Here is a 23509-nt window from a genome sequence, read left to right on the forward strand (position 1 = left end):
TATGCATACTGAGTTCACTTTATAAGGAACATAAAAATTTAGAAGTTTAATATCTTCCAGATTAATTGATCCCTTTCCGTCCCTGATGCTGCTCTTTAATTCTGATTTTGCTTGATAATAATATAGCCCCCCCCGCCCCATGTTTCTTCTGGTTGGTTTAATCTGTCACATCCTTTTCCACCTTTTTGCTTTCAAACTTAATGTATGTCTAAGTACTTAACAATTGACTTTGCATTCAGTTGGACAAACTATCTTTTTGCAGCTAAGTTCAGTCCATTTACCTTTGTCACAGACCAATGCTGAAAACACAGATAAATGGACTGAACTTGCCCATGAAAAGACAGAGGGCTTCTCACTGGATTCTAGATCCAGCTGCAGGCTGTGTCCAGGGAAGCTTTCATATCTCACTCTCCTTCTCTGGACCCGGCTACCTGGATGTTTCCCAGTCCCTGCACACCCAGACACTGCCATCAAGACACTAGCTTCCATTCTGGCTGATGTGCCCTTCCCCTGCCACCGCTCCAGCATCCACACTCATGCCCACCCCCAGAGCCTGCCGGGCATCCCCTTCCTGACGCTTGGGTGTGGGCTTCCTGGGCTGGGCCAGCTTAAAAGGGTGGGGGCCACACCCGCTCCACGCCTGCAGGGCGACGCTGAGTGCGGGAACAGCCTCTGAAGGTGAAGGGATCAATATTCCCAGAAGCCATGGTTACCTGAGTTACGGCCACTGAGCAGACTCGGGTCAACCCTCCCCAAGCACATTTTCAGAAAATCTTCTGGAAACTGGCAACACACTCAGGGTGAAGTGTCAGCCTGGCTGCCAACAGCTACAGCCCTGGGCGAGTCCCTGAAAGAGGTGTCTGAGGTGGACAGTGGCAGTGGCTGCATCCCAGGGCTGCCAGGAGCATTACAGCAGATGACACATTAGAGAGGCCACACAGGGTGAACATGGACTGAGCACTCAGCCTGGGGTTCTGGTCTACCTGGCAGGGCTACGGTTCAAGAAATGCTGTATCTCGCTCTGAGGACACTCATCTCCCAAGGGCATTAACCACGGCAGGCGCTGACTCTCTGCTGCTTTAGCAATTTGTAAGCCTATGTCTAACCCTCCCCAAGGAACTCATCTCCCCCTATTCAGAGGGCTTAGGTATCTTAGAAGGGGGGATATCTGGGATCCAGGAAAAGGCAGTCTGCTGGTCACTGTCCAAAAAACCCCAATCACTTTATATGTGTTACTGGAACCTGGGAGGCTCCACAACTTCCCACAAGCTTCTAAGAACCCCTGTGACACCCCCTACAAGCTCCACAGTGTCCCAGAGTCCAGACACCACCACACAAGCCCACGTAGGCTCCGTGAACCCACAGGACCCCCACCGAGCATCTGTGGCCCTTGTGAACACCCGCCCAGCTGTCTGGGTGATCCCTGCCTGGTGAGTGGCTGATTGCTGGCAGGAAAGAGGGAAGGACATCAGGCCCCGGGGACCCCAAGTGTCCACTTAGGGTAAGGGGAGAACAGTAACAGGTGTGGCTGCTGGGGTCACACCTGGCCACTGACACTAAGCTGCACAGGCCCAGGTGTGGATCAGTCCAGCAGCCTTTTGAATTCTGACATGGAGCGCCCCTGGAGGCGTCTACCTGCCCGGATTTACCAGAGAAAATAATTAACTTTCATCTTCTTTAATTTTCTATCTTCTCCCCTGCCACAGAGCAAAGAGAATGATGCAGAGCTGAGTTCCTGGGGACCAGGTACAAACGGGGGCAGAGGCGAGCACAAGCCCTCCCTCCCCCCACCCCAGGAGCAGGAGTCACACTTTGAACAGCTGGGGCTGCAAGAGAGATTGGAAAATCTGAGTATCCTAAATGTCCCGCGGGAGGTAGTACCTAACAAGTGCATACACACACACAAACACACACACAAACACACCGCCACAACCACCACAACAGCCCAAGCACCCCCTGAATCTACCTGTCTCAGCCCATCTGAGATGCTCTGCCTGGTGGCGTGAGCAGAATGGGCCTCTCTTAAGCACATCAAGCAGAAATTCGCCCATCTTTTTCTCTTCTCTCTTCTTTTGCTCTCCCAATTTATTCTCTTTCAGCAAGCTCCTTCCTCGTCTTCAATCTCATATGCTCTCCCTCTACCCAATATACCTGTTCTAGATTTCTCTCTCCCTCTCTGGGGAAGCATGTGGGCTTTCACGGGAAATGCAGCTGTGACTTCACAGAAAAAGCAAGAGATGGGAGCTGCTGCCCACTGCCAACGCTCATTAAGAACATTCTCGGATCAGGGAATGCCAGTAGGAACCACATGAGATCCCCCCGCACACCCACCAGGACGGCCATTAGTAAAAGGAATGGAAAACAACAAGTTCTGGCAGGGGTGCAGACGAAACAGGAACCGTGAACCGCTGGTGGGAATGTAAGATGGCACAGACACCATGGAAAGCAGTTTCGTGGCTCCTGGGAAAAACTGCCACATGACTCAAGAATCCCACTCTTTGGGATATGCCCAAAAGAACTGAGAGCAGGGGCTTGGACAGATATTTGCCCTCTGAGGTTCATACCAACATTGCTCAAGTTGCCAAAAGACGGGAGCAAGTGCAGCGTCCATCAGCCAGTGAATGGATAAACAAAACGTGGCACACACGTACAACGGAATGTCAGTCACCCATAAGGAGGAGTGAGGTGCTGATTCATGAGCCAACATAGATAAACCTTTAAGACATCACGCTGAGTGAACACAAGCTGGACACAAAGAATGGATACCGTATCATTCTACTTTAAGTGCGACCTCAGACTGGATCTAAACGTGGAGGAAATGCCCAAAAGCTCATTTATTGAGACAAATGACAAAAGTGGGCGTGGACTGTAAGCCTCACACCAGCGTTAGATGTCTTGAACTGGGTAACCGCACTCAGGCGGCTGCATAAATGAGCGTCCTGGTCCTCGGCAGACATACGTGGAAGTGGTAAGCGTCAGAGGAGCTCAATGCGTGTCCCTTGCTCTTAAAGGTCTAGAAAGCAGATGATACATTTATAGGTGATGACTGATCGATAGATGAGAAACAGATAACAGGTGATTGCTACGCAGGTGGGCAGAGAATGATGTAACAGAGGTGGCAAAATGTTAAGAGTTGGTAAATCTGGGATCTGGGTGGGAACGGGTGCTGGGAGTTCTCTGTATTGTTTCTGTGTTATTTTTGCAACTTCCCTGGAAGTTTGAAATTATTCCTAAATAAAAGATTATTATTTTTAAATAATCTTTATTATTATTATTTTAATAATAATCTCTATTATTGACTGACTGTGACTTCTTATTAAATCACTGGTGTCTACCTGGGGAAGGTAAGGTCAACATACCTGGGCACCCGGCCTCACGCCAGGCTCCCACAGGTGCCCTGAGCAGGAAACGCACACCCTGGGGCCCAACAGACTCGGTCCGAGATTCCCAACGTCCCCCCGGGGACAGCCGGCTGTGCCCACCATATGCAAACGGCAAACCTCAAAATGGAGTGGGGGGCTCCTCCACTGCTGGTGGGGACAGAACCGGCCAGGAGGGGAGAACGCAGGGCTCCACCCACGGTCCCGCCCCCAACGCTGCCCTGAGTCCGGATTGTGGGGACGTGAGGCCCTTTGGAAGTGAGGTCTCAAAGACACGACTGGTTAGGAGGGAGCCAAACTGGGTGAGGGTGGGCCCTGCTCCACCAGGCCCGGGGAGAAGGGGCTCAGAGATGACCACCGGGGGAGACGGCCCTGTGACAACAGAGCAGAGACTGGAGCACTGGGTGTACGGCAAGGAACCCCAAAGACAGACGGCCACCCCAAAGCCGGGCAAGGCCGCTACAGGCTCCAGAGGGAGCCGGGCCCTGCTGGCCCTGACTGGGGCGTCTGGCCTCCGGGGCTGGGCTAGAGTCAACGCCTGCTGTTGGAAGCCGCCCAGCCTGTGGTGTTCAGGCCTCCCCAGGCCCCAGGACGGACGCCTGCGGTCCCCCAGCATGGGAGTCCCGGGTCTAGCTTACCGGGTTCTCTGTCTGGTTGATGCCGACTACGAAGACGAGCTGGGAGAAGAAAAGCGCCAGGACCAGGTTCCTGTGGATTCCGTGCAGGTTGGAGCGCAGCGTGCGGGCCAGGGCCAAGAGGACGAAGGCTACCGCCAGGGCCGCCAGGGACAGCGCTGCCGCGGCGTAGGTGACGTGTTTCAGGGGCAGGGCGTCCCCATGCTGCGGGGAGCGGGTGCAGGGGGAGGAGGTGAGGCCTGCAGCTGCCACGGACACCAGTGCTGTGGCTGTTCCTCAGCCAGCTGAGGCGGGCAGGGACCGGCCATGGCCCCTCTTCCCTGCTGTCCAGGGCTGTGCTGCACCTGCCGGCTCGAGATCTTGGGCCGGGGGGAACCGTCTGAAGAGATTCTCGGCTACGCTCAAGGCAAACCTGCCCTGCACGCAGGGGCCTGCAGACCCACCCTCCTGTGCACGTGCAAAATATGCTGCCTGCCCAGGACACAGGGGACTGGTAATATTTTGAGAAAATCATTTCGAGAAAAACAAGCTCTAGTTTTCCACGCCCTTTCATAAAGTGGTGGCCAGTGGTGTGCAGCTGGTCCTGCCTCCTGGGCCACCGGGGCAGTGCTGGGAGTCAGGAGTGGGGTAGGGGTCTCAGGGCCCCCAGCCTGGGCTGGTCCCCAGGGTCTGCCTGGCCCTACTGCGAGGTGTGGCCGGGTGGCCGCTCCCCAGCCTCCCCGCTTAGCAGGGGGCTATTCAGAGGCCTCAGGGTTGGGGGAGTCTCTGACTCACCTTTCCTTTCCCTGCTTGAACTTTGGCCTCTGCAGCCTGTGGCCAGTTCTTGGTACCACCCAGCTCCCCACCCCCAAGGGGCAAAGACCACCCTCACCTGGCACCCCCTGCCCCAGTGCCCACTGCATCAGCTACACCTGCACAGCTCGCCATCGGCTCCCCTGGCACCCACCACCCAATTGCAGCATTTCTCAGGGCAGGTTCAAACTGGGAGAAATGGGACAGCAACGTGGGCCACCGGGGTCAGAGGGGCCTGTGGGAGGCCACAGCCCAGCCACGCAAGGAGGTAGCAGTGAGCTCAGCCCCAGGCTCTCAGTTCCTGGCAGTCAGTGTCCTGCACACAGCCCTGCCCAGGCTGCCCACACCACCCCTGCCGACCAACCATGGGACAGGCCCCCTGCGGCCCCACTGCCCAATGACAGGCAGGATCACAAGGACGGGCTTGCCTTCCCGGGCCCCTTAAGATGGCAGAGGTCACACGTGAGCCGCCCATTGCTGTGGGGCTGCAGCCAAGCCTCTTTTGTCTTTCGGGAGTTGGGGGGAGGGGGTGACAGCTGAAGGGGGACAGCCCCTCTGCACCAGCGGCCATTTGCTTTTCATCGTGAAAATCCTGAGGAGACGGAGTCGGCAGCAGGGACCGGAGCACGCAAAGCCTGCTTTGGCGCCAAGACTCTATTTGAGGAGTGAGCTCCCTCTGGACCGCTTCGAGAGTCCGCATTCGGGACTTTTAACTTATAACTTGGGCTCTTTGGAAGCTCTGATGGGGTTTTGTTATGGAAATTCCAACCAACTCTAAACCCTACACCTTGGAAAAGGTTTTTAATCGGTGGATCTGGATGGTTCCAAGCGCTTAGAAGAGAAGGTAGGGGTGGTGGTGGGGGGGTGGGCTTGGTGAGGAGGCGGGCAGGACACATCTCCAAAGGGGTCAGCCCCGGACTCAGCACCGAGCTGCCCCGGGAGGCAGTGCCCACCTCGCGCCTGGAGACGTCCATGAGCACGGCGAAGCTGGCCACGTGGCCGCACTGGCAGGCGACTCGGCTCCGGCTCCGCCACAGCAGCTCGCAGCCTTTGGCTGACCACCCTCCGGTCCCACCAGGGCTGCAGAGAAAAGCAGCAGGGCTGGGGTTAGAGGGGCCCAGCCGCGAGCCCTGCCCCTGCCGGCCGCCAAGGAAAGGGGCCGACACAAGCAGCAGTCCCTGCCTGCACAGAAGGCTGCAGCTCCGTGGGGCACCCCCACCTGCCCTGCCGACAGGCACTGCTGCCAGGAGACGGTGGCACCAGCCTGCCCTTCCCTCCCGCGGCGGGTGAGGGCTTTTAACGAGCATCGCTGGGGCCAGAGCTCTGTGTGTCACTCAACAGTTAGGCGGGAAGCCCGGGGTCCGTACTGCGCCCTCGGTGGGAAACGCCAGCAGTGGTTAAGATGGGGGGCCCGAAGGCTCCTTTTGAGTCTGGATGACTCAAGAAATAATATCTCATGTTGGGCTCATGCTTTCATCTTGGGGTTGCAAAACGTTTTATAGGAGCTGCCTGGAAGCCGGGCTCTGTTGTAACCCCAGGCTCACTGACAGGAAGCCTGAGGAACACGCTGCTGCGAGCCGCCATGGCTGCCCTAGACTCCAGGACACTCTGACCTCTCTGATCCTTGGCTGTCCAGTCTGTACAATGGGATACAAACGTCCACGTGTGCTTGTCAAAGCCTCTAAGAGCTGTGAGTAATAGGGCCAGCGCAAAGTGGGGAGCGGGTCATTGAAGCTAAGTGCCAGGGCCTGGGGGGGCTCCAAACCAGCGACCAGAGAGAGGAGCCGTGCCCAGGGGCCCCGGCGCCTGTGCCAGACAGAGGCTAATGCCAGCCCTGTCATAAAAGCGGGTCCTTCATCTTTCTTTAAGCCAAGCATCTATTATACTCCAGACACAGAGCTGGTTGCTCATTAACTAGAATTTGGAAAATACAAAAGCAAAGGGGAAAAAACCCCACAAAAGATGGCGCACAGTCTCTCTGCCCAGCCAGACAAGCTAGCCCATGGAGAGGCTGGGTCACCACTCACTCACCCAGGTGCCAAAACCCGCCTGGGCCTGGCAGAGCCCACTGGGCGCGTGTTCAAGGAACCCAGTGGAGCCAGGATTTTAGGCACCGCACATGCCTGCAGGAAGTCCCAGATGCACGCCATTCCATCTAAGCTTTAAACACAGTGGGGTACAGGGTGCTCAGGCCCACCCCCCTGAATCTGGGATGGTATCCCCGCTTTCCTAACATCCTCCAATGGCGTGGAGAGGAGCAGCAGGTCCCTTCTGCCGTGCCCTGTGCTCTTTCCTTGATTCAGAACTCCCTACCAACCATGGCTGAGCGGGAAAGGAGCCAAGGGCCCCCGGCCCACCTTATAGACAGCAGACATAGGAATAAGTTAGCAGAGGGAGAGCAGGTTCCTTGTAGAGACAGGCCAATGCAGGCAAGCTCACACCTCACTTGAAAAACCCAGCTAAAGATCAAACCACAGCCAAAATGCCCACCTGGATTTTGGCCAATAGAATAGCATGCCCCTGAATCTAAAATCTCATCAGGGGCAAAACCCACTCACTTTCTTCTTTTTAAACTACACAATGCCTCTTCCTTTACTCAAAGAGATGCAAGTTTGTGTCCCTGACAACCTATCAGATACATCTTTGACTCTCTATCGGGCATGGGCTGAATGAATTCTGCCAAAGTCTGGACAGCCATGGCGGGGTCAAATGTGCCCCAGCATGGGCTGGGCTGGGGTCAGGACCCCCACTAGGCCTGGAGCCCCATATTGGAGGGCTGCCTGTTGGGGAGGCAGGCTCTGTGCTAGCCCCAGCTGCTGCTTCACAGGAGTCCTGCAGGGATGGCCTGTGCCCAAGGTAAGCCTTCCTGAAGTGTGTATGCGGGTACACATGTGTACATGTTTCCATGTGTGCACACACGTCTCCCTATGTGTGCATGTGCAACTATGTATGCTTCTGCACATTTGCAGGTCTTGGTGTGTCTGTGTTTTCATGTGTGTGTGCATATGTCCCAGTGTTTGCATTTCTCTGTGAGTGTGTATGCACATCTCTCTGGGTGTGCATGTCTGCACATGTCTGCGTGTGCATGCATATGTCTCTGTGGCTGTTTGCATGCGTGTGCGCATACATCCCAGTGTTTGCATTTCTCCGTTAGTGTGTGTGCACATCTCTCTGCATGTGCATGTGTGCATGCGTCTCTGCACGTCCCTGTGTGTGCATGTGTGCATGTGTGAGCAGGGGAGACTCTGCTGCCCCCAAGAGCAGAGCTGGAGGACGAGCCTCCTGCCCCCCGAGAAGCTAGAATGGAAACAGCAGGCCCGGAAAGGACGCCGCCATGGGCGACGTGGTCAGCCTGAGCACCCAGGACCTAGGGGCTGCCCTGGCTTCCACGTCCAACTCACGTGAAGGAGTGGTTCCAGAACACGCAGACGGGTTTGCTGCGCTCCTCGGTCTCCAGCAGGGCCGACTCCACCAGGACGGGCCTCTCCAGGGGGCTGGGGAGTGGGGCCCCCTCGCTGTACACTGCCGCACTCACCACCGCTGTGTTGATGACCGGCCGGCTGGGCAACCTGTGGGCGCCACACAGAGCAGAGGGACAGACGCCCAGAAACGTCCGTTCACACTCGCCTGTCAACAGCCCGAGGAAACAACCCGCGTGGCCCTTGAGGAGCAGCGGCAGGTCCTTAGCCCAGGCGCCATTACCGACAGAGGGGCCAGGTAGCCACGGCGTCTGGGCCAATGGGGACCTCAGAAGTTTATAAGTAAAGGGAAGCTGTGCTTGTAAAGACTCTGCACAACAGCAGAGATTCCAAAGGCCACTCTAACGTCACCAGAGGGAACCTGGGAAACGAGTCACAGCTCACAATGGAGCGCCTCCAGCCACTAAGCACGGTGGAGGTGAGGACTCAGATGCCAGGATGCATGTAAGATGAAATTCAGGCGAGAAGAGCTGATGGGGCTGTGGGGCTCCCGTGGGCAGGACTCGGCTTTTCTGGCTGGTATTTCCAGAAGCCAGTGGCATCCAAGCGTAGCTGGGGGCTGGGTGTGGGGCCTGGGACCGCTGACCCGAGTTTCACTGCCGGGTCCCGGGTGCTCCGCTGTGGTGTCCACTTGGCACAGGGGCCTGGGGCACACGCTGCGGTTGGGGGGCCTTCTGGACAGACACATGGCGGAGTTGAGCAACTTCCTGGAAGCCGAGGGCAGTCAGGGAGACGCCAAGGGAGGGCGGGATGGGGGTAGGCAGGTAGGGGGTGACGAGGTCAGGAGCAGCAGCCTGTCGGAGGGACCACCGGGAGGGCCCGGCACCTGGGCCTCACCTGAGGCTGCGGCGATCAGGGTCATAGTGCTCAGGCAGCAGCTGCCCCAGGGTCCGGTAAATAAGCACCAGTGCGACGGCCGAGTGTCCGGGGTCTGCCGGGTGCCGCCGCCGCCGCCTGGATGGGGCCTCCGTCTCAGCCTCGGGCCCTGGTGGCACGGTCTGCAGGACAGCCCTCCGCCCCGTGGGACCTTCTGCAACAGACCCCGGATGTGAGGGGGGTCAGCAAGCCCCAGGCTCTCCCTGACGCCTCTAACTAGAATCAAGGCTCCTTCTCACTCCACAGGCAGACCCTGGGGGACTGCCCAACCCCCATGGCTACATGAGGGTGCAGGTCCCACAGCGGGGCACTCCGCACTTCCTCCTCTCACCCCATTTACAGACACGTTTTAAATTGTACAAGATACAGAAATATGAGTGCATGCAGATGCCCCGTAAACAAACATAAGTGTTTCAGGGCGGAGGTGCTTATGCTTTCTTGCTATTCACTACAGCCTGCGACCTCGCATGCAGAGACCCTGAATTAACCCTGATTTCCCAGCCTGTGAGGCTAATGGGGTTACAGGTGGGGGCTGTGGCCTTCTGGCCCTCGAGGAGGCAGGGGACAGATGGGCGGCTGTCACGCAGGTGTGCCTCGGTGGGCACACTAAGTGGCCCCTGCCTGTATGTCCCCAAAGGGCCATCGGAAGCACTGGCTGTGACGTCTGCCTGCTGGCCTGAGGATGCCTTCGCCCCATTTGCTTCTTTCTCTCCCAAACTGCAGGAGGGAACCCTTGGCCACAAGTAACCCCGTTCTCCACAACTAACAAAAATGCAACCTGGCTGTTACCCATCTAGCAGAGCAGGCACCTTCTGGGAGCGTCTGATGGGAATGGAGTTGGAAAGGAGAGGAGGGGCTGCTCAGGGGTCAGATGCCTTGGGGCAGGAATGGTTCACCCCGAAGACCTGACTCAGAGCAGCTGCCTGCCCACCCGGGGGTCTGTCTGAGAGGGAAGATGTGCCTGGGCAGGGGGCTCACAGCCTCCCCACCCTCCTAGCCCAGCACATAGTGGAAGCACCAGAGAGGGCGAAGCTCAGCTATGGCCTGTGAGCTGGCTCCCGGTGGTTTTTGCTAAGGGCCGTGTGTGGGCTACAGCTGTCCTTCACTGACTGGTCTTTAGGGTGTCACTGCCTGCGCCCCCTGCTCAGGGACCAGCCCTTAACTAAGCTACATCCCTGGCTCTTTCCCAGGGAGGTGTGTTGCAGGAAGGCAGCAGCGGGCTAGCAGGTTTCAGGAGTGAGAGTATCAGGCGCTCCCTGTGCCTGAGATCTCCCCAGATGCTGCCCTATCCCCAGTTGCTCCCCTTGGGCCAGGCCTACCCAGTCTGGGTCTTTCCTTTGGTTGGCGTAATTACCTTTACAGGTTCAGCACATTTACAAGTTCTTCAGCCTATAAAACTTAACACATTGAGAACCAGATGAAGAGGCCATCCACTGAACTCCCCCTAAGGGCTCTCGAGATGGGCCTGCCCCCCACTTGCTTTAGCTGCTTCTCCCTGCAGGCAATTCCCACGATGAACTGCTCCCCCCTGCCCCCCACCCCCACCAGGCAGACATCGGCTCCTCATCTCCCTAGCAGGACAACCCTGGGACACGGCGGCCACTCAGCCAACAGCTCATGCATCCCAAGACTCCCTGCAAAGCACAGGCAGGGTGAGAAACTGCTCCTTTCTTTGTACTTGCTCCAACAGATCCTGGGTCTAAAGCCTTAGTTTCTTCCAGAATGCCATCGATTTATCCCTTTCCAAGTACCTATCAGTCCAGCCATGACGCGTCTGAGGCTCCCCAGGGCCAGGCCTATCCTTGTCCCCGAGGGCCTCACCCAGGAGACCAGGGCCCCCCAGAGTAACTCAAAGCGGAGACGCACTGTGGGGGTGAGGGGTGGCCGAGGATGGCCGGGTGTGAGCCTGCGGAAGGCACTCTGTCCACACTGGAAAGCGAGGGCAAGCTGGCCCCACAGGCCAAACAAGGGTCGAGGCCCGAGAGGGGCCGGGTGGCAGATGGAGGCGATACTGCCACCCTGGAGGCACCGGGAGCCCCGCGGGCTCTGGGACAGGAGGAAAGTGGGGATTCCAGGAGGGAGTAAACCTGCAGCAGTGGGGCGTAGGGCCCGGGGCTGCTCCAGCTCCACCTCCCGGAAGCCCCTCACACACAGGGACACACAGACTTGAGCTGCCATGTGGAAACTGGGATGTCCGAGGACTAGGAGGGGACGGGGAAAGTCCGAGAGGGCCACGGTGGCGACATCTCAGCCCAAATGAAACAGCTCTCAAGATGGGGGACAAGTGTGCGAGCCGGCCTGGCATTTCAGTGGGTTAAATGCCACCCTGTCGAATCAAATGCCATTTATGGGTGAGGAAAGCTGTGCACCAGACTGTGGCTTCTGGTCCCCAGGAGAACAGGAAAGCAGCTTCCAGAAGCCACTTCCAGGGGGACTTCCTAAAGCAAACCTAGTTCCTACATGTTCACTTGTGACAGCCTGATGACTCAGTGGCAATTTATAACAGGCGCCAATAATTTCAGAGTGAAATTTCTTTTAGGCAAAATTACAAAGGCCCATGTGACCCCGCCTTACCTCCATGGATGGGCAGGGCCAAAATGCACAGACAAAGCAAGCTGCCGACAACCCCACATCACCCACCCGACACAAAATGCAGTTCGTAAGATGGGGTCGGTGTCCAACTCAGGCCTGCAGGGTAAAACGCTCTTTAGAAGCTTCCACTGAAGTCACCTGATATAATGTTCTCCGAACTGACAAAACTAATTTTCAAAAAAATTTCTGAATTTTAAAATGAACTTTTTGGAGTACTTCCATTTCTAAATCCTATTATCTTGAAAAATTTTTAGTAGTTGGAATGGACCTACAAAAATGCTTCAAGAATAGTCAAAGTGTGTATGCTTTTATGTAACTATTGCCCCTGGATTAAAGAATTACCCACAGATAGCATCCCAGTTTTGGGGGGAGTTCTAAAATGTCACCTGAGTGGGGGCGGCCGTTCACCCCACTTACATGTGCTCTCATGTGTCACATCATCAATCACACAAACCCTGGAGGAAGTAGCCCCCCCCTTCCCTGGCTGCCTATGCCCCCCACCCCCACCCGCTGCCCCTCGGGGATCCCCCGAAAATTCAGCCTTCCCTGGGGGACATGGGGACATGAAAGCGGCCGTATCATTCTGCTGCATCTTTTGGGGTCCCTACGAGGTCGCCCTCACCCCCCCTCCCAACGAGCAGGGCTTTCCGGGGTTACCTCTCTTCTCCGAGGCTCTGAAGAAGTCAGCGGGGAAGGAGACAGAACACTCCAGCTCTTTTGGGTACGCCTCGCGGATGAGCTCAAACCGTGGCACCCGGGCGCCCGTGAAGTTGGACTTGTCGAAGATGTCCACGGCAAGAACTGTGGGGAATGCTTGTTTTAATCTGACAGCACCCTCTGGAGCCATGACCATGCTTGAAGCACCCGGCTCCAGCCTCCCGAGCCCACGGTCTCCAAGACAGAATCCGTTCTGCATCTCCTTGAGCAGCGGGCAGGGCAGCGTGAGGTCGGAGGCAGCAAGTTCAGTCGCTCACCGCGCCATCCGAAAGCTGTGGGCCGGGCTCTGGGGGGCTCCGGGACAACGAGCAGAGGCGGGAGGCTCACACATGGCACACGCTCAGCTCTGATCCCCATTCCCTGTGACACGGCCCTGTCTCTGCTGGGCTGCGGGACAGGCAGCTGTAGAGGCAGTAAGCCCACAAGGCGCTGGCTGCCACTGCTCACGTGGGGCCTGGGCACACAGGTCAACCCGAATCTTCCAGGAGACATCTGTGCCATCTCACAGCACCGTCCAGGCCATCAGTCTCCAGCCAAGCAAGGGGGGCCCCCACGTGGGCAGTATGGGGTGGGGGGGTTGGGGGGAGGAGAGCAGAGCCAGACATGCTGCAGTTTGGCAGAAAGGAGTGTGAGGGGGGAGGTGATGGAGGGAACACCCCCCAGCCAGAGCACCAGGGACAGAGGGGTCCTGAGAGAAAGGACAGCCCATGGCCAGGGGGTGCACCGAGGCAGGCAGGGGGCTCTACAGGGGCAAGGACAGGACACAGGCTGGAGCAGGTGCTCCATCTGGGACAGAAGTGGCAGAGCCACAGCGGGGAGCAAGATATGTGGGATCTGGGCTCAGGAAGGGCCCAGGAGGTCCAGAGTGGCCTAAGGGTCTGACAGTTAAGATCCAGGGCTAAGACTTGCAGTGGGGCAGACCCGAGCCTGTCCCAAGGTGAAAAATAGGGTGAACAAGTTGGCAGAGCCAGCGGGCTCCCCCAGGCTCCATTCCCTGTGACGCTGAGACCACTGCTCAGAACTGACCAACGGCTGCCCACACAAGCACTTAAAACACACAGGGACGGACAGATGGGCAGGCCATTCTACACGGACTTTGGGATTTCCTGCTAACTCTGCCTGGGTGGGGTAGAGGCTGCTTCTGCCATCCCTTGATGCCCCCTTCCCAGAATAACAGGTCCAAGGTGCCAGGTTTGCCCTGTTGGATGCCCTGCTCTTGCCTGGTGAGGTCCAGGGCCCAGCAGGGGGTGATGGGGCACCAGCTTTCCTTGGAATGACCACATCAGAGGGGACGAGGGCTCTGCTCCCAGGGAGGGCTGGGCCTGTGGCTGGAGCACAGCATCTGCGTCTTCTAGAAAGGGACTCCAGGGCCATGTCGTGTCCACCTCCAATCAACCCAGCCCGTGGTGGCTGCTCACTGGGCCCCTAGCCACTGTTACTGGGGAAGCCTCACAGTCCCTGCCAGGAAGGCCGGCTCTCCTGTCTGCCAGACAGCCAGACGCGGTACAGGGCGGTCAGTTCCTTTTTCTAGGCAAGTGGCCAAGTAGTGGCTGTAACCCTTCAGCCGGGCCACGGGGGAACAGGTAAGCTTCCCAGGCCTCGACCTCCACTGCGCTCAGTCAAAGGGGCCTGGGATGCTTCTGGCTGGGCGCCGAGCCCCGCCCTCCGCCCCGCCCCCTTACTCATGTTGGCGGTGACGAGGACGAAGGGCCGCAGGTAAGTCCGCCTCACGTTGCGCGCCACGTTGCTGAAGTAGGCCTCGAAGCGCCTCAGCAGCTGCGCCACGCCCCCCTCGCTGCGCTGGATCTGCTCCCACGCGGCCCTGGTCTCGGGGGCCAGGAGGGCACTGCCCGTACCCACGACGTCCTGGGTGGACACCACACGGGCAGACTCAGGCTTGCGGCCCGCGGCGAGCAGAACTCAGCAGCCGCTGCACTCGAGCTCGCGCTTCTAGGAGGCCATTGGGCCGCCATGCTGGGTGGGCGGGGCCAGAGGCGGGCATTGGCACAAAGGGAGGAAACCGGTTACCCGACCCCCGCGGGGGACCTCACTGCAGGCCCTCAGACGCCCCGGTTCGGTGAGGGCGCCCCCTACCCGCCCACCCTGCACGCCCTCAGCATACTTCCCGCAAGGCTCTGGCGGCTTAGGGCCTGGGTGGGTGGTTTGGGGCCTCAACCCAGCACAGACACCGGGCCGGAAACGCCACTTGCAAAGCATCACAAGTGGCTGTGGAAGTTGTCCACACGGGCCTAGAGTCCTGGGTCAGCACTGACAGCCCCCCCACCCACTGTCATCACTTCTGCCAGGTCTCCTCTTTTCAGCAGCAAAGGAGGGAGCTTCCTGGTAGTCGAGTCGACATCCTATGTCATGGGAGATATTCACTGCCCTCCCTGCTTCCCCTTCGCTCCTCCTGCCCCACCCCTCCCCTTTCTCCCCTCTCCTGCTCTCCCTTCCCCCTCTTTCTCCTGCCCCAGCTCTTCCCCTCCCTTCCTCCTCTTGCCCCTCCCCCCTTTTCCTGTCCCCCACCTCCTTGCCCCCATGCTCAAGGACCCAGGTATCAGCTCACACAGAGACCAGAGTCCCCAGGGCCCAGAGCAGCCCCCTCCTGAGACTGCATCAGCCTCTCAAGGTCTGAGATTGTGAGAGGTCCTGCCAGGACCTGGGCCTGTGGGACACCTTCCAAAGCCTTTCATTACCATAACAGTAAGAGGGGCTGGGACCTCTTCTAAGAACTCAGCCCATGAACTGCCCCCAAAATCTGTCCATTGCCATTTCTCCACTTGCAAATGGAGAAACTGAGGCATGGGAAGATTGTACCACCCTTCTGGTTCCCAGGGCTGAGCTGAGCATCGGACCCCAGACCTGGTTCTCCAGGACCTCTGGCCTCACAAATGGTGCCTGGCACCGCCCAGCACGGCCCCAGAAGGCCAGTGAATGACAGCTGGGGGGGGGGGGGGTTGGCACACCCCAGGGCACGGGCCATGGCCTGCCGCCCCCCTGGGCTGCGTTTAGAAACAGAAGATAATTGGAAGAAAATGGGAAAAGCCAATTTTGCCTCCTGAGACTTCATCTCAGAAGGTGAACTCAGATCTCAGTGGTGTGGCGTAAGCTTCTGGTTGGTCAATCAGCTATATCAATTTTCCAGTTTCTAAACTACTTTGCGGGGAGAACAGTATCTATTTCCTTAAAAACTGGATAAAGTTGTCAAGAAAATAGGTTTGCATGACCCTGTTTTCATGTGGCCTCCTTCCATATTATGCCAGGTGACAGAGTGGCCGTGTCTCCACCCTCAGGTGGGGGTCTCTAACAGACAGGACAGGCTTCTCCATCTTAATGGCCCAGAGCAGCCCGGGGTGTGCTGACGTGAGAAGGCAGGTAGAGCGCCCTGGAGGGAAGGCTGGCTACTCTCTGCAGCATGCCCACCCTGCTGTCTCCCCTCCCCTCCCGCTTCCTCCCGCATCCTCCCAGAAGCAAGTAGTTCTCTGCCCCGGGGGCCGAGCACAGTGGACGCAAGGGTGCACGTGGCTTTAGCATGCACCCAGCCTTGGTGTGCACCCTTGGCCCTTGGCCTGTTCAGACACCTCGCGCCAGGTCAGGGGGGCCTCGCGGACAAAGGAACACGAGGCCCTCATCCCCAAATGGTGCTGTACCCAACCCCGAGAAACCCGGGAATCTCGCAGTCTCGGTTCCGCTTTCTGAGTGTGAAAACACAGGCTTTTTCGTTTGTTCATTAACATTCCACCCCAGGGGAAGTGACAACCTCATTTACGGTGCAGCCTCTTGAGGGCCCCCGCAACTACCAACAGGCTCACGCCGCCCCTACCTCGTGGAAGCCGGCGTCCCGCGTGGCGGCCAGGTCGAAGCCCTGCTGCTGGCTCTCGTGCTGCAGGATGCGCGACAGCAGCTGGTAGGCCGTGCGCACGTCGTTGCCGAACACGGCCGCTGAGTGCCGCGTGGCGTTGTGCAGGGCCTTGGCCAGCCGCAGGGCCCCATCGCCGTCCATGTGCGTCTCATTGCGGCTCAGCTTCTCATTCTGGAATGGGAAGGGCCACACAGAGCTTGCATGTCTGCTTTGGCCACGTGGGTCCTCCCCAACTTGGACATTTCTGGACAAAGGGTTCCCACCAGAAAGGACAGACAATCCCTGAATACAAAAGGAGCCTCAGCTGACGGGTATGGCATGAGTCTGCTTGGCTGGCAAGTGCTCGAGAAAGACGCCATGGAAGGAATGAGAGATGCAACGGGATGAGAAAGGGACTCAGAAACAGGTGCATCTGAATGTGGGGCCCAGCCCTGCATGGACACAGGTATAGCCAGGATGGGTGGAAAGGCTGATATCCCAGTCTTGGAGCCCCACCCTGCAGACTCTGAGCTGGGTGGGCCCGTGTGCTATAACACCCTTCCCCCGACACGCCCGTCTCCGGGCCCTACCAGGACTTTGAGGTCCATGAAGGAGAAGGTGGTACAGTTAAAGAGCTCCGGGGGTAGCCAGCCCTTCTCCACGCTGCAGTGTCGAACTGCGTTTCCTAGAGATCCAAGAACAGGGCCAGTGAGGCACGTCTGGGGAGGTAACACTTGCTAAGGTTTTAATTCCCCTGAGCCCCGAGCTGGCTGGGATGTGGACACCGTGGGAGCAGCAGGCCCACAGCATGCCGAAGGGCAGGATGGGCACCAGGGGCACAGGACAAACGGGATGCCCCTCCACTGCCCTGACATCTGCAGCCAAGCCAGTCCCTTTGATCCAGCTGCCTGGTAAGGATGTGCCGGGCACAGAGTGTGTCCACGAGAAAGACACTGGCTGAATTGCTAGTCTGGTGCAGCAATTTCCGCAGCCCGGTGCTGGGTGGCACACGTCCTGGGCATCATTGTCCCTGTGTCCCTGACAGCCCACTGTGGCCCTGGCCACCACCTCTGTACAAGAAGAAGCCACTTGGGCGGGCCACGGTGGCTCAGCAGGTAGGAATGCTTGCCTGTGATGCCAGAGGACCTGGGTTCGATTCCCGGGGTCTACCCATGTCAAAAAAAAAAGAAAGCCACTGCTGCAGCCAGTGAAGCCACATCCCCAGGCCCCCAGCCAGTATATGGCCCCAGCTTGGAGCTGCACAGCACAGCATGCCACGCTGTTTCTGTGTTATGCCTTTTACATGTTTCCTTGTTTACTATCACAGAAAAAGTTATCTCACTTTCCTGCAACACTTTGGTTCAGTGAGGCTCTTCTGGTCTGTCACTGTGGACTGTCCATGTGTCCCAGGGGCTCTCGGCCACACTGTCCGCCTTGGTCCAACCTCTCCCTTGGCGAGCAGCACAAGGACTTACCCACGGATCCCTTGGGGCATGGCACAGCAGCGGGCTGCCCGAACTTGGTCTGTGGCCACCAAATGCCAGCCTCGAAGGCCCTGGGACATCCAGTGTAGATCACTGAGCATAGGGGAGAGGGGAGGGGGCTGGTCAGCAGCCCTCTCCGCACATCCCTCCACCCCCAGTCCTGGGTCACTTGCCACCCGTCCCTTCAGCGGCGCCAGAGCCCAATGGGCAGGGGGAGGTGGGAACCCAGGCCCTGACCCCTCCCTCCTACAGGGCAAGGCTTCTAGAAGGCCAAGAGGCTGGTTAGAGTCCCCAACTGCCGAGTGCACCCCCAAGCCCCAGCATGTGCTTAGATGCACTCCCATGCAGTCTGGCAGCCTGTCCTCGGTACACGGCCCAAAGGGACCCAGCGCCTGCGCTGACCTTCACAGCCCAGCATGGTGACCTCAGCAAAGGGGCTGTCGCAGCGGTTGCACTGGCGGCCGATGACACCGGGCCGGCAGGCGCACTGACCGGTCTCTGCGTGGCAGGAGCGGCTGTGGGAGCCCTGCGGGAAGCAGGCGCAGGGCAGGCAGGCCTCCTGCTCTGGGGGCCGGTAGTGATTCTCCTGCAAGGGCAAGGGGTGTAGGCATGCCTGAGCCAGACACCGCAGTGGCCAACGCTTGGGATGGTGTCTCCTGGGCAGCGTCGAGGTGCTTCAGAGGTTTGCGTGTGCCACCAACCTGGCTTCGGGGGCCTCTCACCGCTGCGCCCACCCACTCTCCCCAAGCTTCTCTGGGGCCTTTGTTCCCAGACCCAGGCTGGAGCGTTCTTGAGGAAAGTACATGCCTTCTCTAGTTTCCTAGCCAATCTTTGCTTTGCTTTAAAGAGACAGAGATTCAAATGGAGCTTTATGGAGAGCAGCCCTAAACAGCCTTATTGTCCAGCACTGGGCAGGCCAAAAGCCCAGGTTTGATCGGGGTGGGGGTGGAGCCCTGGGTTTACGCCAGCTCGGCCATTAGCTGGGCCACAGCCCTAGGTGGCTGCCCTCCTCCTGGGAGAACTGGGGCAGGGGCTGCGGGTCGGGGTGCCTCACAGGCCCATGCTCAGGTGTCATCCAGGCAAAGCCACCAAACGACTCACTCGGAAGGGCTCCAACACTGAGATGGGAGGGCAGGAAGCCTGGAGATACGGACACCCATGGGAAACAAACTGTGATTTTTACTTTTTAAAGCCATTCCTGCTCTGCTCTAACTCTCAATGAGAAGGAAATTATAAATGAGTGTTCTCCGAGAGTATGCCCACTTTCCTTCCTTGCTGCCCACCACCATGTGGGGTGAGCTGGACCCTGACCCACAGTGGCCGTTTTGATTTTTCATCTCAGTGTTTCAGGAGACAAGTTGTGTTTCATTTTGTAACCCCTGTGGCATGCACGGGACATTTTCACTGGTTCGGAGATGACACCCCCCCCTTCCTGGGTCAGGGGCTCACACAGTGGCAGCCCTGGCCCGCTGAGCTGTGACCAGCCTCTGGGGACCAGCCCCAGCTGCTCAGCAGCAGCAACCGACAGGTTCTGAAGAGCTGAGGTCAAGGACGCAGTGGTGGTTTGATAATTGGGACTGAGAACACCCAAGCCCACCTGGGAGCATGGAGAGCCAGCCCGTGCACCCACACACCAGGCAACGGTGAGGGGCAGAACACCCGCTTGTGTTTTAACATCTCAGTCATCACAGAGGTCTGGTCTGAGAAAAGACCAGGAGAACAGCCACTGGGAGATCAGTGGCCAGTGCCACCTTCACAGAAACCTTAAGTTTCCTGCCCAAGAGTGGGTGCTAGGCTGAAGACATGTAGGATTCCACTTCTCACAAGCCTAAACCAGGGGGTTACGGGCATCAAAAGGGCATGTCGATGCACAGAGAAACATGTAAAAGCATATTGGTATGGGTGTGTGAACAAGTGCATGTGTGAGCACACACCCACAGCAACCTCCTGGGCTCAGGCCTGTGTGTGTGTGTACAGGTGTGTGTGTCAAAGTGCATGCCCACAGCAACCTCATGGGCACAGGACCTGTATGTATGTGTACAGGTGTGTGTATGAGAGCACACCTATGGCGACCTCCCAGGCTTAGAACCTGTGTGTGCAGGTATGTGCGTGTGTACAGGTTCATATGTATGTGTGTGTGAGAGCACATGCCCATGGAAACCTCCTAGGCTCAGGACTGTGTGTATGTGTGTGTGTCTACAGGTGCGTGTGTGTGAATACTTGCCCAATGTGATCTCCTAGGCTCAGAACTGGGTGTGTGTACAGATGTGTGTGTGTACATGTGTATGTGCATGTACGGGTACAGGTGTGTGTACAGGTGCGTGTGTGAGCACAAGTGTGTGCACGTACAGGTGCGTGTGTGACCACACGCCCACAGCACCCTCCAGGCTCACCCTGTGGTGGGGCCTGGGTCATGGCCGCGTACCCACCTTGCACCGGCACTGGCCGCTGGTCTTGTTGCAGTCGGGATCGAAGCCCTGGCTGACCGCGCAGTGGCAGGGCCCACAGACGGGGCTCCCCCACCAGCCTTTGGGGCACGGGAGGTCGATCCTGTTGGGAAAATGGCCCAGTGGGCACAGTGTGGGTAAACATCCCTTTTGGCATAAGCAATGGCCACCCAGAGGCCTCGCGGAGACCAGAATCTGGGTACAGCCTCCCCGTCATCCAAGGCCCCAGTCCTCCCACCTCAGGGGAGAGGGCCCTGACCATCCACCCAGAATCCCTCAGACACTTGCATCTCACTCCCAGCCCTTGTCTGCAGAGGTCCTATCTACAAACTGCTTGTTTTAAAAATTATTTGCTTTCTCACTTTTCTTCTGCTACCTCAAAAGCATATCTGAGATGTGTAGGTGTGAGCATACAGGTGTGCGGATGTGCAGGCTGATACACGTGTAGGGATGTGTACGTGTGTACAGGTTGATGCATGTCTGATATATATGTAGGTGTGCATACGTAGGTATGTGTGTTCAGATAGATGTGTGTGCAGGTGTGTGTATACAGGTAGGTGAATGTAGGTGATGCAATGAGAGCTTCCAGTCAGCACAATGCAGCTACATCGCGAAGCTCCGGCCGTGCTCACCTGCTTCACAGCCGCCTCTGCTCCCAACCTAGATCACTCACCTGCAGCCCCACCTGCCTGTGGGATACTCTCCCCAGTGTCTCCCAGGCTCCTCAAAATGAAATGATGCCCTGCCTTTACCATCTTGTCTAACAGCATTTCCATCTGCCCACTCAGCGCTCAGCCTCTATCTACTCACTCATGTGACAATCAATTATTAAGTACCAACTGTGCATCATGGACATAAAAATGACCAGGGCAGTGTTCCCAAGCCTGGGGTTCCAGCCTGGCGTTTATGGGTCTGTGTTACAGCATGGAGCCCCCAGAACCTTTGTGTACCCACTGCCCTCCCCTCCTCGGCCTTGGTGTGTCTCTGGCTCTGAGTGGACCCCCTTCCTCTGGCTTTGCTCTGCAGCTGGTGGCCCTCAGGGACTCAGATCTGCTCTTGCTAATTTTCTGTTGGCCCTGTGGTCTCCACAGAGCCAAGCACCGTTCCCACCGCAGGCTGCCCCTTCTGCTCCCCACTCAGGAGGTCCATGCTGGCTCTGTACACATGTACACACCCCTACACGTGTATCAGCCTGCACATCTGCGCACCTGTATGCTCACACCTACACATCTCAGATACACTTTTGAGGTAGCAGAAGAAAAGTGAGAAAGCAAATCATTTTTAAAACAAGCAGTTTGTAGATAGGACCTCTGCAGACAGGGGCTGGGAGTGAGATGCAAGTGTCTGAGGAATTCTGGGTGGACAGTCAGGACCTTCTCCCCTGGGGTGGGGGGACTGGGGCTTGGATGACGGGGAGGCTGTACCCAGCCAGGGCTGGACCAGCTGAGTTCCTTATGCCCCATCCCAGTACTCTTTTATGGCTCTGCCCTCCTGGAATGCCCTCCCCCTTCAGTTTCCCTGGCTCCCATGTCCCCCTCCACTCCCAGGCTGCCTTGCCTAAACACTTGCTCAGCTTGCATCCCATTCTCCTGAGATTGTGAGCCCTGCCCCTGACCAGGATTGCAGCATGCTCTGGTCTTGAGTGAACACACAAGGAAGTGCAGCAAGGGTTTCCTGTCACGCAGGGTGTGGCTAGCACCACCTGACCCTGGCTTTGTGCATCATGAGGGGTGCTGGTGGCCCAGGACTGCAAGCCACAATTGCACCACCTTGAAGGGGCCCCAGAGCCTTGGTTCACCAAGAACCAAGAGGCTCCAGATGGCCAAGAGTGGTCTACCTGCCAGCACACACCTGTGCTCTGCACACAGCTCTCCCAGGAGGCCACTGCTCCTGTCACCCATGCCAGGGCACACAGCACACACCAGCGAGGGTTTCAACCCTGCCGGCCCACAGATAAAGTGCTCTGCACCCATTCCATCCCTCCAACACAGCCCTGCCTCACTGAGCACAGCTGGGGGGGTGGGTAGGGGTGCCTTGAACAAACACTAGGTGTACTGTGTTTTGGGAGCAGAAGCAGGCTCTAACGGGGGCTGGTTTGAGAAGCCCGATTTGATTCTTAGGCATTCCATGCTGAATTTGAAAAAACATCTTTCCTTGTCACCCAGAAAGACAGGCATTGGAGTTACATAGCCAAGTCCCCGGCAAGAAGAAGGGGGCTCAGTGGGCTTTGCAAGGAAGGGGCGGGAGGAGCTCTTACTTGTTCTCGCAGTAGGGCCCGTAGCGGCCAGGCCCGCACTCACAGGCGTAGCCCCGGGAGGAGGCTGGCGCGTGCACGCAGGCCGCCACGTGCTCGCAGGGGTTCAGGTGACATGCGTCCACACATTTTCTTCCAAAGAAACCTGGGGAGACAGGGGCGGCATTGCCTCCTCCTGGAAGTGGCTTTGGCATTGCAGGCTCACCTTTCAGGGTGAGACCCTCCAGGCCAATCTTTGACCGGGGAGAGGTCTAGAACAATCTGTGGCCTTCCTGACACTTACCCTGCTTGCTGCTCAGGTGGGGAAAGCAGTGGTACCTTGAAGTCACCAGAGGGGACCCAGGAGGCAGCTATGTTGGGGAGCAGGGATCCCTGAACATCCCAGGCTCAGGGCCCATCCCGCTGGCTGCCCCAGGGAGGGTGGGAGCTGGGGGAGGAAGGGGCGCGGACCCCCTCCCAGTCACAAGGGCACCCGCTGAGGATGTCTTCCACAGCTCCAAAATTCAAATGCGTCCTTTTCTCTAATTCTTTCCCTAACCTCATCATGTACCCTAACAACAGGGTTGGTTATGTCCTCTCCACCCCAAATAAAAAAGAGATGCAGGGATACATTTAAAATCAGGAGAGAGGCCATTACTTAGTTATAAAACAAAGCACCAGAGACCCTCAGATTCAAGCAGGGGGACCCTGATGCCCAAAAGTAGGCCCCCTCATCTATTCAAGACCAAAGGTGCAACCCTCCCCCAGCAGAGATCAGGAGGAAGAGGGCCTAGGGGTGTCCGTGTGTCCTGCTGTGGCCCCACCTCTGTCACAGGTGCAGGAGAAGCCGTCCCAGGTGTCATGGCAGAGGCTGTTCTGCGGGCAGGGGCTCGAGGCACACGGGTCTTCCACTTCACAGCCATCCTTGACCCTGACCTTGAGGGCGTCATTCATGCTTAGGGTCGCGACATTGGTGGACGTCTCGCCCATCCTCACTCCCTGCATTAATAAAAGGACAGCTGGCCTCGGTCCC

At 57.7% G+C, this 23509-nt stretch overlaps 1 protein-coding gene across 1 annotated transcript in view; it reads right to left on the reverse strand.

The window, feature by feature from the left end:
* CELSR1 (cadherin EGF LAG seven-pass G-type receptor 1) overlaps positions 1–23509 on the reverse strand; it is a 168162-nt gene that overhangs the window by 13700 nt on the left and 130953 nt on the right. The window contains exons 12-24 of the mRNA XM_077169185.1: positions 23301–23475; positions 22501–22642; positions 20226–20346; positions 18199–18382; positions 17788–17889; positions 16903–16997; positions 16295–16504; positions 14154–14337; positions 12412–12555; positions 9124–9316; positions 8209–8376; positions 5761–5887; positions 4019–4219 (exon numbers count right to left, since the gene is read on the reverse strand). Of these exons, the coding sequence (XP_077025300.1) occupies positions 4019–4219; positions 5761–5887; positions 8209–8376; positions 9124–9316; positions 12412–12555; positions 14154–14337; positions 16295–16504; positions 16903–16997; positions 17788–17889; positions 18199–18382; positions 20226–20346; positions 22501–22642; positions 23301–23475 (2046 nt within the window). The remainder of the gene's footprint in view (positions 1–4018; positions 4220–5760; positions 5888–8208; positions 8377–9123; positions 9317–12411; positions 12556–14153; positions 14338–16294; positions 16505–16902; positions 16998–17787; positions 17890–18198; positions 18383–20225; positions 20347–22500; positions 22643–23300; positions 23476–23509) is intronic.

This window comes from Tamandua tetradactyla, chromosome 7 (assembly GCF_023851605.1).
Source record: "Tamandua tetradactyla isolate mTamTet1 chromosome 7, mTamTet1.pri, whole genome shotgun sequence".
In the NCBI taxonomy this organism is placed as follows: Eukaryota; Metazoa; Chordata; class Mammalia; order Pilosa; family Myrmecophagidae; genus Tamandua; species Tamandua tetradactyla.